This window comes from Sminthopsis crassicaudata, chromosome 4 (genome assembly GCF_048593235.1).
Source record: "Sminthopsis crassicaudata isolate SCR6 chromosome 4, ASM4859323v1, whole genome shotgun sequence".
Classification (NCBI taxonomy): Eukaryota; Metazoa; Chordata; class Mammalia; order Dasyuromorphia; family Dasyuridae; genus Sminthopsis; species Sminthopsis crassicaudata.
In genome coordinates, this window is record NC_133620.1 from 160,463,197 (window position 1) to 160,482,733 (window position 19,537).

General features: G+C 33.3%; 1 protein-coding gene across 2 annotated transcripts in view; it reads left to right on the top strand.

The window, feature by feature from the left end:
• Positions 1-19,537, top strand: part of MAP3K5 (mitogen-activated protein kinase kinase kinase 5) — a 250,131-nt gene that overhangs the window by 192,583 nt on the left and 38,011 nt on the right. For both annotated transcript variants that reach the window (XM_074309740.1, XM_074309739.1), the window contains 6 exons: positions 3,214-3,341; positions 5,625-5,761; positions 6,816-6,921; positions 12,020-12,177; positions 17,048-17,225; positions 19,185-19,205. In XM_074309740.1, the coding sequence (XP_074165841.1) occupies positions 3,214-3,341; positions 5,625-5,761; positions 6,816-6,921; positions 12,020-12,177; positions 17,048-17,225; positions 19,185-19,205 (728 nt within the window). The remainder of the gene's footprint in view (positions 1-3,213; positions 3,342-5,624; positions 5,762-6,815; positions 6,922-12,019; positions 12,178-17,047; positions 17,226-19,184; positions 19,206-19,537) is intronic.

Here is a 19,537-nt window from a genome sequence, read left to right on the forward strand (position 1 = left end):
GCATTCAGTCTTAAATGTAGCATGATAGTTGAGGGCCATTACTTGAGATATTAATGATTCATCTTGTTCTTACCCTCTTCTGTCCTTGTTGTAGGGAGAATTATATTAGGATTCAGTATTTCCAGCTGCATAACACTGACTTAAAGAATAATTATAGAGAAATGTAAAAAAAAAAAAAATTTTATGCCTCCACGTAGCCAGAAGAGGTGGATAAGGGGGTACAGTGAATAAAGCTCTACATCTCAAATAGACAGAGCTCAAATTGATCCTCAGATGCTTATTAACTATATGAACTTAAACAAATCACTTAACCTCTGCCTCAGTTTTATTGTCTGTAAAATGGAGATAACAATAACACCTACTTCTTTAGTTGTAATAATAAAATGACGATAATATCTTAAAGTATTTTGCAAACCTTAAAGTGCTAAATAAATGCTAGTTATTAGTATAATTATTAATTATTACTACAAAATAGCTGATGAGTCGAAGTTTCAAAGTGAAGTTAATAGTTGCTTTCAGGCCAGCACTATTAAGATTTGTAAAAAATGTTATTTTAAGTAAGTATGTATTTGGATTATAATCCTCAATTAGCAGCTTTAGTTTTGTAGCCAAACCAGAAAATCAAGAACAAAACTTAGAAGGACATGTGACTGGACAGTGAGAACAATATTATTCCCTGACTGATTACTGGATATTTTTTACTTTTAGAGAAACTTATTGTTTATGATTTCTGCCACTCAATAGTCCCACATAAATGAAATGCATTAATATATGCATTTTCTATACATTGGCCTACCAAGGAATTGTGAAGTCTTTTAAAAGTAGTGAATTCCAAAGATGATTAGTGTGAATGGAAAAGAGCCTATATGTTTATAGCACCTCTCTTCGTTAATTAATAGCAAAGAACCAGAAATTCCAGGGATGCCCAGCAATTGGATAAAAATTGAACAAGTTGCGGTACTATACAATTAGAAATGATGAGCTCAGTGATCTTAGAAAAACATGGAAAAACCTTGTACATAATACTGAAGAGCAAAATAAGTAGAACCAAGAGAATATTGCGTATAGTAACAGCAATCTTGTTTTAAGAACAACTTTGAGTGACTAAGTAATTTTGACCATTGTAATTGCAAAAGATCTATGCTATCTGCATCCAGAGAAAGAACTAATAAATGGAAATATTTATAGAATGATTTTACATATATAGATACGTGTGTGTTTTGTTTTGTGTCTAATGATGGCCATCTCAGGGGGAAAGAGAAGAAAAAGAAAATAAGAAATTTACATGATTTTCTTATATATCTGAAAGAAATAGTAAGTTATGCATGGTAGTGTGAAGGTCCAGGCTAGCTCCTCTTAAGGGCTCAGAATAAGTCCTTGTCAGGATAAGCCAAAGTCCTTGCTCTACATTGTGGACGCCAAAATGTAAAGGTCCAGAATTGTAAAGTCCGATCGTCTTTAAGTTATCCTTGGGGACTGCTGTCTCAACTCAATCTCCCAGCCAGACTCTCTCCTTCCAGCCTGCCATCCCAACTCTGTCCCAGAGTAGACTACTCTCCAGACCCAATGCTGCCCTCTTTTATCTTCACAGAGATTGTAGTGAGAACTCAATGGGGCTTATGAGAAACACTTCAACCAATGAACTTGCTCCCTCAGAATTCCAAAGGTGTAAATTCCCTTTAAAGGCCCGAACCAAAGGTGTGAATTCTGAGCCAGAGAACTGTCCAGACAACCTGAGTTCTCACCTTGTAATCCTAACATGGTAGATTAGCAGTTTTATGTGCAGTCATCTTTTTATTGTATTATGTTATGGAAATATTTATTATTCCATAAATTTAAAATAAAATAATTTTTTGAAAAAAATAAGTGAATTCCTAATACAATGTTGGTAGAATTGTGAGCAGATCTAACTATTTTGGCGAGCAATTTGGAATTATGCTCAAAGATTTATCAAACTGTGCATACCCTTTGACCTGGCAGTGTTTCTACTGAGCTTATATCCCAAAGAGATCATAAAGAAGGGAAAGGGGACTCACATGTGCAGAAATGTTTATGGCAGCCCTTTTTGGGAAACTGGAAACTGAGTGTGTGCCTATTAGTTGGAGAATGGTTGAATAAGTTATGGTATACATGGTATATAAATGGTATGGAATATTATAGTTCTATAAAAAATGATAAGCAGGATAATTTCAGAGAGGTCTTGAGAGATTTATATGAACATTATAATGCTAAGTGAAATGAGCAGAAACAGGACATTATTGTACATAGCAACAGCAATATTATATGATGATTAATTTTGATGGACGTGGCTCTCTTCAACAATGAGATGATTCAAACCAGTTCCAATCCTCTTGTGATCAAAAGAGCCATTTATACTCAGAAAGAAGACTGTGGGAACTAAATGTGATTCACAACATAGCATTCTCACTCTTTTTGTTGTTGTTGTTTACTTGCATTTTATTTTCTTCATCATTTTTTTCTGGTTTGATTTGATTTTTCTTGTACAGCAAGATAATATTTCTACCATGTTTAACATATATTGGACTACTTGCCATCTAGAGGAGGGGGTGGAAAAAGGGGAGGGCAAACTGGAATACAAGGTTTTGCAAATGCTAATGTTGCAGAATTATCCATGCATATGTTTTGAAAAATAAAAAGCTTTAATAAAAATAGAAAAATTAAGTGAATTTTCATTTAATACACTTTACACCTTTAGATAGCCTCAGTACAAGGGAAAAAATGATTTCTCAGACTCTACCCAGATGTCTGAGACTTTTTTACCTTTTTCCCTCTCTTAAATAGAGAGATATACTAATTATACAGCATGTACTTTCAAATATGTCATACATTTGTGTACACATATTTATTGCCTTGTGATTTATATGTGAACATTATTACCAAATCCTTAAGAAAACATAAAGGTGTTTTTCATTGTTTGTTTTGGGACTAGAGTCCATAAATTTTTATTAAATACATTGGCATAAATAAAAACTTCCTTCTATCAACAGTCTCCTGAAACTTTTAATGTCAACACCACTACTACTTTGGGATTCCTCCTAAATCTACATGAAAAGGATATAATGACCTCATTTGAGAATATTAGGATTTAGTTCTCTAGTTTACAGATTTAATTGTCATTCAAAATCCATAGACTATAAGTCTATTAAAGATATTTTCTCTCATTGTTGTTTTCTATATTTTGATTACTTCCAGATATTCCCAGCCTTTACATGAGGAAATAGCATTACATAAGCATCTGAAACACAAAAATATTGTCCAGTATCTGGGTTCATTCAGTGAGAATGGCTTCATTAAAATTTTCATGGAACAGGTTCCAGGAGGTAAGAACTTCTCTTTCCCCATTATTATTATTTTTTTATTTTGAAGAATAGTAATAAAAAGTTTCTAGAAGCATGTGATCATTTCAGAAAAATTATGATCTGATTTTATAGTTAGATAAAAGGCTTGAAAGGAAAAATGATCAATTAAACTGATTGGCAGAAAATAAGTTTGAACTTTTTTGATTGTAAATTATTCAAAATATGGTTGATATCACAAATTAAGGAAACTTTTTTTTTCTTTTAATTCCTACAGGAAAAAAAAGACTACTTTTCTTCTCTGCTCTTCTTTTTCACTGTATTGTCTTGAATTCTGTTTTTAAATTTTTTTAAAAACTCCTGTAATTAATAAATATCATCAGAGATACTTTCATCCCAAATTATTATTTATCTTCTGATGTTCATCTGTTGTTATCCTTGATTTTAGAAACAACTGGGTCTTCTTTAATTAGAAGGGAATTCAGACAAAAAGCCCTTTTGAAAAATGCACAATGAACAAGGATATCAACAAATATGAAGGATCACCAGAACTAGTAATAATAAAGGGATACATTTCCCTCAGCCCTCCACCCCTCACCCCTACTCTTCACCCAGCAGCAAGCTTAACTGAAGATTTTATCTTGAGTAGATACAGTAATTCCTGACTGCCTTTGGTAGACTGTCTTCCATGCCTCCTTGGAGTTCTAGTTCAGAAAGAGTCAGCAAACACCTTGTACCTTAGACTTTTCCTCAAGCCCTATGACTCATAAACCTTTCTCCTGAAATATTTTTCATTAATCAATATTACTTAATCCATATCTTTATTCCTATAATCTATTAGGCTCTAGATAAGTCTCTCTTTTCTGAAGGAACTAGGTACTCCTCTCCAGCCCTATTCCTACTCCCTCGCTTGCATTTTGATGTCTCTTTAAACATCCTTGTTTCCCGGGTAAATCAGCTTCCTTAACTCCCATGCTCTTCAACTTCATCCCATTTAATTTACCAACAGGGGCACTGAAGAAATAGTAGGAGGAAGTGTTGAGAGAGAAAAAAAAAGAAAAAAGAATATCCAGAGTAGTCTTAGAGGATACACATATGTATGAAAGATAGATTGATTGATGATCAAGTAAAGGAATAGACAAAGGTAGGAAAAGAACCAGGAGAAAGGCATTAGGGAAACCAAGAAAAAAAAAAAACCCAAAAAACATTCAGATAGAGGAGATAGTTACTTAGATAACTGTTGGTATCTCAAAAATATAACTTACTATCTTTTCCTTTAAACTCTTCCTTCCTCTACATATTTATATATCTGTTAGTGAAATTCATCAGTTGCGTTAGATGTAATGATTACTCCCAGATCTATGTATTTAATGATTATTTTGTTATTTAATGATCACTTTATGATTACTTTCTGATCTATGTATTTAAACTCTTTGTAGCCTTTTGAATTCCAATCCAACATCACCAGTGGCCTATTGGACATTTTGAATTGGGTATACCTATAGAGACCTCAAACTTAATAAATCTAAAGCAACTCATTATCTTTCTCCACCAAATCTAAAGCAACTCATTATCTTTCTCACACCAAGGGTGTGAAAGCACCACCATTTTTTAGACTACCAGATTTAGAATCTCAGAGCCATATTGGACTACTTACTGACTTTCTCTTGCTTCCCATATCCAAGGCATGGCCAAATCCTACCAATTTTCTTTCTAGAACATCTCTTGCATACATCCCTTTATCTTCATTCTCATTTTATAATTATCCTAATCCAAACTCTGATCATATATTTTCTTTATTATTATATTCACCTCTTTATTATTCTCTCTGCCTCCAGTTTCTCCCAGTTCCACTTTGTTCTATATATGGCTATGAATTTCCTAAAGTAAAGATCTGAAAATATCCTCCTTATCACTATCTCCCACTTTTCTTCTACTCCCAATCAAGACAAAGATAACAATATCTGTGCTGTGGAAGATTTAATGACAGTGGAATAACATAAACCTAGATTAAAATCCCACCTTTTGTAATTACTACCTGTGTAACAAATACCCTCAAGGTTCAGTTTTTTTCATCTTTAAAATGAGAAAATTGGATTGGTTGTCCTCTGAACTTTAGAAATACTGTCCCAGTAGAATATGAATTCCAGGAGAGCAAAGACCATGACACTTTTTATTTACAGCACATACATATAGTTACATTCATAACATACTTATCATCAGTTGAACTGATATGCTTATTGAGTTTTGAAAGTAACCTATTAAATATTTCTTTTTTATGAACTTTTTCCCCCATTCACATTCCAGGAAGCCTTTCTGCTCTTCTTCGATCAAAATGGGGTCCCTTAAAAGATAATGAGCAAACTATTGGCTTTTATACAAAGCAAATTCTTGAAGGATTAAAATATCTCCATGACAATCAGATTGTACATCGGGATATAAAGGTAAGATTCTGCTGCTTTTTATTTTCCACATGCTATTTGGATAATTTTTTTATAGTTAAAAAGGGACTTTATAATTCCTAATTTGTTAAATTATAAAACTGAATAAATAAAATGTATAATTTATATTTGCCTATTTATATTATATAATTTATATTTAAGCTATAAGTCAACATATAGCATCAATATCAGTAATTTCAAGAATGCTACCCCATAATAATTGGAGTATATAATCTTTGTGAGTTTCCAGGTTCAAACATTTTGTCATCATGTAGCCAACCTGGACATATCTCCCTGCAGTTCACTAGATTAGTCCTTGGATTACCCAAATGCAGTCTTATTGCCAAGTACTTCCCACAGAGTTGGAAGTACTATATAGCCTTTGTTTCAGTGGGATAGACTCTTATCACATTGTTCAGATTGCATTGATCAGAGGTCTTAAAAGTATGAAGAATTATCCTAGATGACATTTAATTCAAAATAACAGAAGAGAAAATTATTTTCTCTCTCAGATTGTAGCCAGAGATAGGAAAGAAATTCAGAAATATAAAAAGATAGCAGAAATAATCATGACAATATGTGTGTTTATACATATATACATGCATACACACATATATGTGTATATATACAAAATCACATTGATTAACTATCAGACCTAATATTTGGCAACAATAAATAACATTTTTATACCCCTTTAAGGTTTATATAGCCCTTTATATATGTTTGTTATTTGGTTTTCATCATAATCTTATGAAGTAGATATTGTAAATATTCTTACCTAAAACTTAGGTATGAAGAGGTTAAGTTATTTGTCCATAATCAACCAGCTAGTATGTGTTGGAGGCAAGATTTTGTCCTATATCTTCCTAACTACAAATCTACTATAATATACACATTACTCTACTACCTCTAAACTTTTTTTAAAAGTGCAAGTATCTGATTGTGTCTGCATTGTCAACCTAATCTCCTCTCTCCCTTTTTAAAGCACTTACCATAGTATTATATGGGAACCTTTTGTTTATAACTTAATATTGAATTAAAATCTTTTGTTCTGTAGGGTGACAATGTGTTGATCAACACATATAGTGGTGTTCTAAAGATCTCTGATTTTGGCACATCAAAGAGGCTTGCTGGCATCAATCCATGTACTGAAACTTTCACTGGTATGTTGTACCTGTTTTATTTTAATTTAGAGTGCAACTATTTGTAATAAAAGATTGACAATAAGCATTATACAACTTTCATAAATTGTATCCATGAATCCATCTATGTTTTGCAGTTGGCAATTTCTAAAAATGTTCATTTAAAAAACTGCTTTAATGGAAAGAAGTCCTCCCATTAAATAAAATTAGGAGCAGGTATTATGAAAAGTCCAATAAAATAGCTAAACCATTGGTGATTTTGATTTTAAAAAAAAGAAGAAAACCAAAGTGCCAATAACAAAAATTGAAAAGATGAATGTACTACCAAGAAAGATGAAACTAAAGCAATTATTAGGATCTCTTTTACCCAACTGATCATCTAAGTGATATGGCTATTTCCAAAAATATCAATTACCCATATTAACAGATATTTAAATAATCCTATCTTAGAAAAAGAAACTGAACACATCATCAATGAGCTGCCTAAGAAAAAAAGAAACTCTTTCATCGTTCTCTGTAACAATGATTTAGTCTTCTGCTCCTGAGGTCAAAACCGGTAGTCATCTTTGCCACTTTCGTTTCTTTTCTGGAAATCTTTTGATCTCTTCGTCCACCTATAACCACTTTTACAGCTACCAAAGATTCCTTTCCTTAGCCCTGCCCCTCTGCTAAGCTTCTTACTCATGCATTAATCACTTCCCATTTTTATTATTACAGTTGCCTTTTTCATAGTTTTGTTTACTCCCTGTGGCTTTCATTCTTTATCCCACCACACAAATAACTCTGTCTGCCTTTAATTCAAAAAGAGGAAATGACTCACAAATTCAAAAAAAGATAGGGGAGGAGGGTACTGGGCTGGATACAGGAGGATAGCTTCCTGAGATGAGGCAATGCAGGGAAAGCAGCCATTTCTAACTTAGTCATAGAAGGCAAGAGGGAAGACAGTCTTCAAAAACAAAATGAACAGGTGAGAAACTTAAAAAAAAAAAAAAAAAACCAACTAGGAGAATTTTGGGTCTGTAATCAATTAGAATGGGATTTAGAAATAGAAAAAACACCCCATGGAGTAGTAGATTGTCTTTCATGATAAGAGTCAACTTAGCTAACATATGGTAATTTGTACTTACATACAGAATACATTTATTAAGAGCTAACTATATTGCTGACACAATACAAGATACCAAGGGTATTAATAACAAATCTGCCCTCAAGAAGCTTATAGTCTTACTTATACCTTTGGAATCTAATACTTAATGTGCAACAAGAAAATGGTATTTACACACATATATTGTATCTAGGTTATATTGTAACACATGTAAAATGTATGGGATTGCCTGCCATCAGGGGGAGGGAGGATAATTTGGAAAAATGAATACAAGGGATAATATTATAAAAAAAAAAAAAACATGAGTAACATGCATATATACTGTGGGAAAAAAATTCTAAATAAAAAGAAAAAAAAGAAGCTTATAGTCTATATAAAGAACAATGGTCAAGTGATGGGTTTTTTAATGTACAAGCACATTTAAAATAGTTTAATATTTATGTACCATAAAAGAAAAATATTTCATTTTTTCAGACCATAGATGTTAATCTTAACTAAATACTTTAGAAATGAACTAATTCATTGATACCCCTCTTTGCTAAAGTAGGGTTCCTATGAGGTTCCTCTGACCCAAAAAAAAAAGAAAAAGAGAAAATTGATATTTTCATAATTTTGTTAAGTTGGCCCTTAGATAACAGGCATGCAATTACTCACAAGAAGTATATTCAAGTACAGCTGGTTGTACCAATGAGAGCTTGTACTCTTTTGTTGGAATTTTTGAGGCTCCTTGGACTACCATGTTACCTTGAAGTGTTAGAACTTTAATGATAGCAATAGAACTTTGTATTCCTTTTATGATATAAATTTAGATGGATTAATAAAAAAAATCCATATCTTTCCTTATGGTTAATTAAATGATTGATCTTTCCTTCTAGCTATATAGTTTTTATACTTACATTGCAGTTTTTAAAAAATCCCCTTCACTGGATAGACAAAAAAAACCCATTAATATAATGTAAACAAAATAGTTGGGCTTTTTTAATGAAGCAAAAGAGCAATCTGAAAAACCTTTGGGAAAAAAAAGAGCAGAGTTTTTAAAAAGCTAGATTTACACCACTTGATTTCGTTAAACAAATCATGGAGAACCACAGGTTATAATAGTCTCTGAAGGATTAAAAATGAAGGAAAACGAGTTATACAAAATAGATTTGCAGTCTTATATTTAGTCATAATTTAAAAAAAATTCTATGCTATTATATTTCTACCACGTTTAACATATATTGGACTATTTGCCTTCTAGGGAAGGGTGTGGGGGAAAGGGGGGAATTGGAATACAGGGTTTCACAAAGGATAATGTTGAAAAATTGTCCATGCATATGTTTTGAAAAATAAAAAAGCTTTAATAAAAATTAAATAAATGAAAAAAAAAAAAGCTAGATTTATATAGTGTTGGCAAAGTTAGAAAAACACTCAGTGCCTGGCTAACAGTAACTTTCTGAATCCTAGAAAAGAATACAGTGGTGCAGTCATAAACTCTAGGAGTCTACCAACCCTAAATGAAATATCTGATAACATCCAACTCTCTTTTTTTTCAGTTTTTTCATGTTCTCCAAGAAAATCCCTAATAACTAATTATATTCCCCAAGTACTTTGATATGAGAGAAGAGGTGTCTTAAATTGTGAACACAAGCATTCTACTCCGTGAAATGGCTTTTTGCCAATTCTAAATGACTATATTGGCATATGGTTTCTAAATTGGTCTTCTGTGGGTCCAGTTGACATGAATCATGTTTCCTAGAGTTTACTCAATCATTTTTCAGTAAATATGTGAATTTTTGAAAATGGAAAGATGAAGTCTAGAGTCCAGGATGTTGTTAATGATACAAAGGCCCAACATCTCATCAGACAACTGGCCTTTCTTTCTCTTAAATTCAACAGAGAATGGCAGGTTGTTTTAGTTATCATAAGATGACTAACAGAGAAGAAGGATGGTAGAATATCATGAACAAAATCATGTCACAAGAGAACAAGAAGGCATAGAAAAAAGTTGCATGAGGGACTCAGTTAAGTCAGCTTATTCTGAGTCTTTTGTATATATTTATTTGCATGATATAGGTCATAGATATCTTAAACTCAATATTTCCAAAACTGAATTCCCTTTTATTCATCCTTTATTAACTTCCTGTTAATAGTGTACAGGGTACCACTATCCTTCCAGTCACTCAAGCTTGAAACCTATGGATTATCCTTGATTTTTCTCTCTTTCTCACCTCCTACCCCATATCTAATCTGTTGCCAAAAGTCATCAACTTTCTTCATATCTTATCTTTTATACTCTTCCTTCCTTTCTCTGACATTGTCACCATCCTGGTTCAAGTCTGATTTCTTCATCCTTGGAGTATTGGTTATCTCCCATTTCTTTTGAGTTACTGCAATTCTCTTTTGCTTATAGAGTGCAGTTACTTCTTTGATGCAGGAATGTCATGCTGGGTAAGCTTATCATCTCCAGGATCAAAAATAAAATCTTTTATTTGATGTTCAAAACTCTTCATGGCTCACTCCCCATGCCGCATATTTCCGTTTTTTACACTTAATTTCTACTTCCATCCTCACGTATTATACAGTCTAATGACACTGCCTTTTTTACTGTACCTCAAACAAGAGATTCCATCTTTTGCTTGGCATTTTCATTGGCTGTCTCCTAGGCCTAAAGTGCTGATCCTCCTTATCTTTTCCATGTGACTTTGCCAACTTCTTTCAAGTCTCAGATAAAATCTAAACTTCTATCATAAGCCTATCCCATTTCTTCTTAATTCCAGAGCATTCTCTTTTTTTATTATCTTCACTTCATGCTGTCTTTATTTTATTTGTGCATTTTTACATATTGTCTCCCCCATTGAACTATACTCTCCTTGAAATGAAAAACTGTTTTTACCTTTTATTCTATCCCCAGTGCTTAGCCCAGTGCCTGTCACCTAGTAGACCTTTAATAAATGTTTACTGTCTAACAAATTCAGTAATTGCCCAAATAGTTTAAAACTAGCTCATTCATTCTGTCTTGGGTCCATAAAAAATGAAAGTGAGAGTGCAAGCATCAACCACTATTCCACTGTAGCACCCCATATAGTTGAATATAGAGACCTAGATAATTCATAAGGGTTATCAAGTTGGGTTCCTTTCTTTAGTCAGAAATTAAGGAAAAGACTAATTTTTGCCTATCTTTTATTAGATTTATGTGGTTCCTTTGGGGGAAGTCAGGACCCTAATTTTGGGTCAAAGATCATATAAGTTCTTTTCTTTCATTTTTGCTAATTTATATTGAGTAAAGATAAGTTTAGTGCTTAAATATTGATTAAGTGATAGTCCTCTGAAAATGGGTTTGGAGGATAAGATTGCTAATAGACATTTGTTGTAGTAATTGAGCTATGATTATTCTTTGTAGCTGTTAGCTTTATTAGTAATTAATTCATGGGTCTTAAAAGTATAAACTTAAAGAAATTTTTTAAATTCAGAATTTGCTTTATTTTTGGCTTTTTACATTAATTGGTAATGATGCAATGTGATTCATAAAAGATATTGTGAAAAGCTTTCCACTTTGGTCAAGAAATAAAAAGTGTTACAAAAACTTGCATAAAATCCAGATTTTAAAATTAATTGAAACATGGCATCTTAGAAGGTTTTTTTTTCCATCATGAGTTATCTGAATAGACCTTTATAGAACAACGATATTTGCAAAAAGAGGAAGGAAATAATAAATTCTATTCTTTATTGTGCTTCTGACAAATTGCTGGAATTTAGGGAAAATCACTTAACATGTTGGTGACCCAGTTGGCATTGTCTAGGAGATGAGAGAACATGTCATCTTCACCGAAAATAATGTTTTCTGCTAAATAATAATAATATATAAATATCTTTTTTAAAAGAGTAGTACTGTGAAGCCATTTTTCTTCCCTGTAGAAGGTGGAGATCAGAAAAGATGAAAACTAAAACTCAAAGCACATTTACAAATTATTTTATCACTTTTAGAAATAAACTCATTAGAAATGGATAAAAATGTATTTGAACTATTTCTAGGTACTCTTCAATATATGGCACCAGAAATAATAGATAAAGGACCAAGAGGATATGGAAAAGCAGCAGACATATGGTCTTTGGGCTGTACAATCATTGAAATGGCTACAGGAAAACCACCATTTTATGAATTGGGAGAACCTCAAGCAGCTATGTTTAAGGTTGGATTTTTCTTTGAAGCCAAATTTTATGTAATGTCCTATTTAAATCATAATATGCATCAGAATTAAAGGTTAGATGTGTGTTTGTGTGTATGTATATGCATTATATAGACCTATCTCAGAAATGTTGAAAGTTTTGTTTCAAGATCTCATTGGATGAGGTAAAATTGCATTTAAATAATGCAGCTTAGTATGACAACAAATTAATACATATTTGGGAAAGAATATATTTATAGGTAACTTGCTAATGTGTGTGAGATGAGAACTAGTATTAGTATGAATGTCAGATCTACCAAAAAAAAAAAAAAAAGAGTTCATTTAAATGATGATGTCATTTGCCAAACTTTACCAGAACTGTTACCGTGGTGGATGCCAAGAATTTAAATAGCATCATTTAGATTTCTTCTGCTCCCCTTACTATTCTTTTTCATTTCTGTAGGAGGACCTAATGACCATTGCAATCAATAATCATAAGAAATACATTGAATTTTGAAATTTGCAAAGTTATTATTCCTCATACTACCCATTTGGGAGATGTAATCTTCCTAATTTTTAGTATTACCTTCACAGCCAAATGTTATTTTAAAAAGACGAGCTTCAGAAAGATTAGGTGACCCAGGATTCAAATCCAGGTGATTTGATTCCCACTCTACCTATAAAATTATCTGCTTAATCAGACTGTTTAATTAATCATGAGTAAGCAGCATTTTCATTTGGTCTGCACTAAAATCTGGAAGAGAGCATTTTGATCATTCAATTTTGGAAAAAAGATGTTTCATTTGAACCATCTTTTTGTCTGTGACTTACCAAACAAACTGTGTGTGTGTGTGTGTGTGTGTGTGTGTGTGTGTGTGTGTGTGTGTGTGAGAGAGAGAGAGAGAGAGAGAGAGAGAGAGAGAGAGAGAGAGAGAGAGAGAGAGAGAGAGACAGAGACAGAGACACAGAGACAGAGAGACAGAGACAGAAACAGAGACAGAGAGGGGAGGAAAGAAGGGGAGGAGGGGGAGAGGGAGAGGGAGAGGGAGAAGGAGATGAAGGGAGACAGGGAAAGGGGGATGAAGGGCAGAGGGAGATACAAACAAGTTAAAGCTGTTTCCTTCTGTTGGTTTCAGAACATGTACCTTAAAGAAGATACTGAAACATTCCAGATAGTGTGATTTTTTTAGAAAGTGTGCTACTCTTGAGACTGAACAGTGTTTTTAGAATTGGAAGACTTGAGTTTGAAATTCATCTCCCCAGTTTACTGTGGCTGTCCCATTAGAAAATGATTTAAAATCTGTGAACCATAACACCTTATCTATAAAATCAGTACTTTATTACCTGCATCACAGGGCTCCTATGGGGTGGAAAATGTCTATTATAAACTTGAAAGCACTAAGTTTTGGCTGTTGCTACAATATCTTAGTTTTCCCAATTCTGACATGAGATTACATGTATATACTCGTAACATCCTTTCTAGCAATGCTGTTTCAATGTTAACACATTGATACAAGGAAAGTGAGTTGAACTCTTTGGGAAATAAAGAGTACTATAAATTATCCTTGAAAGCTAAGCCTAAAGAACTTATTAACCTACAAAAAAACCATTTTGCCAGCCATCCCTTTGAGAAATTTGCAGGTATAAAATAAATAAGACCAATATTTTCTCCTACTTGCCTGGCTTAAGTAATCATTTATCTTGACCAGCAGCCTCAAAACAGTTTTTAAAGTCATATTATTTATTGTAGTAATAGAAGAAACCTTCATTCCTGTTCCCTTATCCTTACTTCAACATCCTGCTTGACTGTTACTACTAGGTGTAGTAACTCTTGGGAAGTAAAGCAAGAACTCATCACTGTAGTAGCAAAATAGTAGACCCAAAAAATTTCCTTTGTCCTTTCCCTCCATGAAAGAAGAGGTCTAATTATCCCAATTATAATAAATACCATCACTATCACCACCACCACACCACTCCTACTAAGATCTTTGGAAATTATTGTGCCAAGGGAGGAGCTCTTCCTGTGTTCTTCAGCCTGCCAAATAAAATAAATGGGGGAAAAATTCCATAGTAATAAGAACAAGCTACATCTTCTGTGCTCATCTTCTACAAAGATGGATTTGATTGGGGAGGATAGGTGCAAGGAGGCAAGTGCTCACACTTGTGATTTCATTAGTACAGAAGAATTCTCAGGGTGGAAACATTGTTCACTGTTAGAGATCTACAAATTTTTAGTCTTAAGGGTATTATCAGGGCACTGGACTATTAAATGACTTATCCATAATCTGATGTAGCTTGTATGAGTCAGAAACAATATATAAAACTAGGGTTTCTTGTCTCCATGGCTAACACTTGATCTACCTTGTTGGTAATTCTTATTAACCTTTGTTAATGTTTGTGTGTGCATGCATGATGATGTCTATAAAACCTCTATTCAGAATAATGTTTTTAAATGTATGGAATTAGAAAAGTTAAGTGATTGTATTTAAATAAATATATAAATTTTTTTCTTATCAAAGTACTTGGATCTAAGGTTAAACAAAACAAACCAAAACAAAAAAATCCTGGTTGTTATTCAGGCTCAAAGAAATAGGGGTTTTGATAGTTGTTATGCTATTGTTTTCCACTGGGAAATTTATCCCATTTGGGAAAATTTTCACATGTATTTTTCCACATGTCATATGACTTCTTCCTCTGGTTTGTAATTAATGGAGCCTAATCTGATCCAATGATGACGTTTAGTAATTTTTTGAATTTTTCCAACCACAAAGGGAGTATATCTTACTGAAATGTATATTTGTATTCATAGATAGTGGGGGCTAGAAAAGCTCTTAGAGATACATTAGTAAAAGACTATCATTCCCCTCCTCCCTTTAACTTTTATTTATTCCTTCCAGTTATTTTCCAGTATGCCCCAATCTGCCTTTTTTGCATTTGAATACCCTCTCTAAACAGGGGGGGGGGGAAACCCAATCAACAAATCCTCCATGACTGACAATATATGCAACATTCCCTACCCATAGCCTACCATTTGTCAACCCAGAGGATCTAAATGTTTTCTCCTCTTTTCTCTGGGAACATAATTAGCCATTTCAACTCATCTGAATTTATCAGCATTTCAGTGGGGATTTTTAAGTTACTGTTGTCCCAATAACCAAATTTTATAGATGAAAAATCTGAGACTCAAAAAGGAACAGTGCCAATAGTGATTTGTGCAAGCTAATTAGTAGTAAAACTGATGTAAACTGAGATCTTTTGGGGGAAAAATGATGTAACCTTTGAGGGGGGTGTGCATGTAAACTGTGTCCCCTTTGGGGAGACTCTCAAACCCTGGGGAAAGCATACCTTTCCCAGATAAGCCCTTCCCAAGTTAAATGGTTTCATTCAATCAGAGATCTTGGTAATCACCCTCCATTGAAACTGAGATCTTTTGGGAGTGGTCCTGATTCCCTTCTGGGAGTTCCCAGACCTTGGAAAAAGCCTTCAAACTCCCAGTTAAGTGATTTTATTCAATTAGAGATCTCTCTCTCTCTCTCTGATGGTCACTGTTGATTAGCCCAGACAGCTCCCAGCCCCAGGCTAACATTTATCCATATAACCAGGAGCCTGTTAACCCACCTTTGCCAAACTCCTAATGAGGAGTTTTGCCCACTAAGAAAGCTTTCTTCTTAGTGAACAATAAAATTCTGCTTTTGCCATACCGATTTTGGGTTTGCTAATTCTTTGGTATTGGACCTGCACTGACCAGAGAGGATTCCCCAACCCAATTCTCGCACCTCTTCACTACCACTAACCTCATCAGAACTAAGACTAGAATCAAAATTTTCAGTCTAATACATCAACACTTGTCCACATAACACCATCCTGATTCCTTGTGACAGCCAAGATATATGTGTGTGTGTGTGTACATAATTTTATATATATATATATTTGTATATGTATATATATAATAATTATTATGTAATATATGTTTATAAATGTATATATATTTATATGTGTTTATATATTCAATATTAATGTGTATGAAATATTATATATATGGAATTTTTGTTGTGGTCACTATACACACCCATACACATATACATCTATACACACACACATATGTACATATATACACACACACACACATACATATATCTTTGATGCAATCCCTCTACTTTGGGAAGATTAGGATGCCTTCCTATCTCTTAATAAATTCCTTGCTCTTTATACGATATGTCATTAATTAATTATAATGATAGTTAATAAAGGAGCTAGCCAATATTTCATTTTAATGTGTCCTGCTTCCAACAGCAAAATTTATTGACAAATAATTTTTAGTACATTATCTTCTTTATAAATTCAAAACCTATGCTCTATTCAGTTCTAATTCTGGCATCCAGTTTGTCATTTTTTAAAATACCACTGAAAGGAGAACATGTAATTCATTTGTAATTCAAACAGGACTACTTGAAATAAATAGTACATTCTAATTCAAAAGTATGAAAATATCAATAAATAAAAAGAATAAAACTTATAATAGTAGTAATATGAAAATTTCAAATTAACATCAAATAAAGCATATTTCTCTTTTAAAATACATATAATATTTATCAATTCTTAATTAATTTTAAGCACTTCCATGTATTGTAGTAACTGTTTCGTGTGTGAGAGTCTTTCTGAAGTCTAGGAATGTTCACAATAAATTCTGATGAACAGAACATTGACTTATGAGTAAAATGCTTGCGTCTGTTGGCAGTTTTACTAATTGTTCTGTGAATCTTTGATCAAATAAAAGTAGGATATTCTTTACTTGGGGGATTTAATGAGTAAGGTGTTTGAATTTTCAGAAGGTAAGAAAATATCAACCTACTTAACAGATAAAGTTTATTATCTTATTTTCTATTTCTTTTAGGTGGGAATGTTCAAGATACACCCAGAGATACCTGAGTCTATGTCTGCAGAGGCCAAAGCTTTCATATTGCACTGTTTTGAACCAGATCCTGACAAGAGGGCCTGTGCCAATGATTTGCTTGTTGATGATTTCTTAAAAGTTTCCAGCAAAAAGAAGAAGGCACAGCCTAAACTTTCAGGTATGTACCTGCATTGAAATAATAGTGAGAAGGCAGCTAGGTGATGCAGTGGATAGAGTACCAGCCCTGAAGTCAGGAGGACTTGAGTTCAAATTTGGCCTCAGACACTTAACACTTCCTAGCTGAGTGGCCCTGGGCAAGTCACTTAACCCCAATTGCCTCAGCAAAAAAAAAAGAAAGGAAGGAAGAAAGGAGAGAGGGAGGGAGGGAGGAAGGGAGAATTGAGTTGGTTGAGTGAATTAGTGAGTGAAGTTAGATGACAAATTTCCAATGCACCCAGTCATCATGATTCTGAGATTTCTTCTAGCTTGTTTATGAGTATGTGAATAGGAATTAAAAGATGAAGATGTCAGAGGTGAAGTTTTCAAGAGATGAACAGTGATAGGACAAATGGGGTGGGGATTTGCAAGTAGAAAATGGTGTGTAGTTGAATTGGCTAACTATAGGTTCCAAATTGGAAAAGAAGGCAAGAGCAAGGATCATGGCCAGAAAAAAAAGACTGAAGGATAAAGGTATGGGTTTTGGAGGGATGAGGCAAAGGAAATGGTTTTCAGACAGAGAAATTCTGTTTAAGCAAATGGAACACTTGTGGGTCATGGTGATCCAAGGCATAATTATTCCTGTGCATGGCTAAGGTGGAGTGAAAAAGTAAGCCTTGGTATTTAAGGCTGAGGAATTGGGAGGTTAGAGAGTTTATAGAAGCATCAATCTCAATGTTGTTCATTAGAACAAAGGCAGAAGTTGGGAAGGAGAGGAAAGTAGTAAGATAAGGGCATTCCTTCTCTTAATGACAATGTGGGACCTAGATTGCGTCAAGATTTTTAATAGAGGGAACTTCAAAATAACAAATATTGCTAAGTTTTATTTGGTAGTTAAGGGAGAATACAAAAGTAACCATGAGAATCAAGGAATATTCTGGATCCCCCTTCAGGACCAGTTGGATGGGGAGAGAAGTAAAAAGAATGAGCCTAACACCAGTGTTTGAGACAATGGTTAGGACTGCAGGGAGGGCAGAAGGATGGGGGGAAAACAAGTCTTCCATAGGAATGCTACCAAGTCTCACCTTCCTCATCAATAAAATGATCAGATTGGACTTGATGGCCACAGAGGTCCCTTGAAGTTATAAATCTATGACCCTATGATGAATGAATAAATTAAGAAGCAGTTATTAAGTGTTCATTATGTTCCAAGCACTGAGCCACCTAATAGGGATGCACATACAAATAAAAGCCGGCCCTTAGGGAGATTATATTCTTATGGTGGAAGACAACACAAAGGGAAGAAGTGGCTTTGGAGGGATATTTGTTTTGGAAAATTATGAAGAGGATTAATAGAGCCAAACTAATTGATATACCTTTTCAGTGGTAATGGTAGTTGATTTAATTATAGTTCCAGAACTGGAAATTGTCATTGGAAGTGGGATTGGTATGAACATTAATCTTTTCTCCCAGGATCATAAGGGTTTTTAGGGCAGACATAAAAATCTGGTTCATTTTCCTTCTTTTTTTTTTTCTAAGAAGAGTTGTTGTTTTTTTTTTTTAATTGCTAACAATAATATTAAACACTCATTTGAGGAAAGATATATCTATGTCTGTATGTATGTATATGCAAATGTATATATTTATCATTTTTTGAAAATGAGTTCTTAAGATACAGTATACATTTTATAGATATATAATTTTATATATTTCAGATGATACTGTATCTAAAAATTAGGATGCATAATATATATATAATCTAGAAACATATAATATATAATAAAATATACACTATACTAAAATATGTAATATGTTACCTGAAAATATAAACATTTTCATACATACATCCATATGCTATTATTTTATCCATTTATTAAAAAGCTATCTTTAGAGAGAAGTCTATTCTTTGCCCTCTGCTTTGATTTTTGGTTAATTCCTAAGAATGAGAACATATTAACTCTGATTACATTTCCTTTCACAGCTCTTTCAGCTGGATCAAATGGTGAGTCCAATTTTTTTTTAACTTTACCTATCTATAAAGCTATTTTTAAAAATATTCATTCCTCGGGGACATAAAGCCTGATGTGTTGTGTGCTAAGCTCTACCCTCCTTCCATCAGTTAACTTAAATAATTTTATTCTGTGTTATGTGCCAGTGCTAGCCAAAAGAGCAGTAAACCAGATTAGGTACTCTGTTTCATTTTTCTGCCTTAAGTAGACTATATTACCATTTCCTGATGGTGAGCTGGTCCAGACCATATTCTTTGAAATTTTGTTTTTTAATACAGTCAGCTATATCAGTATACTGTATGTATACATATACATATAAATACAT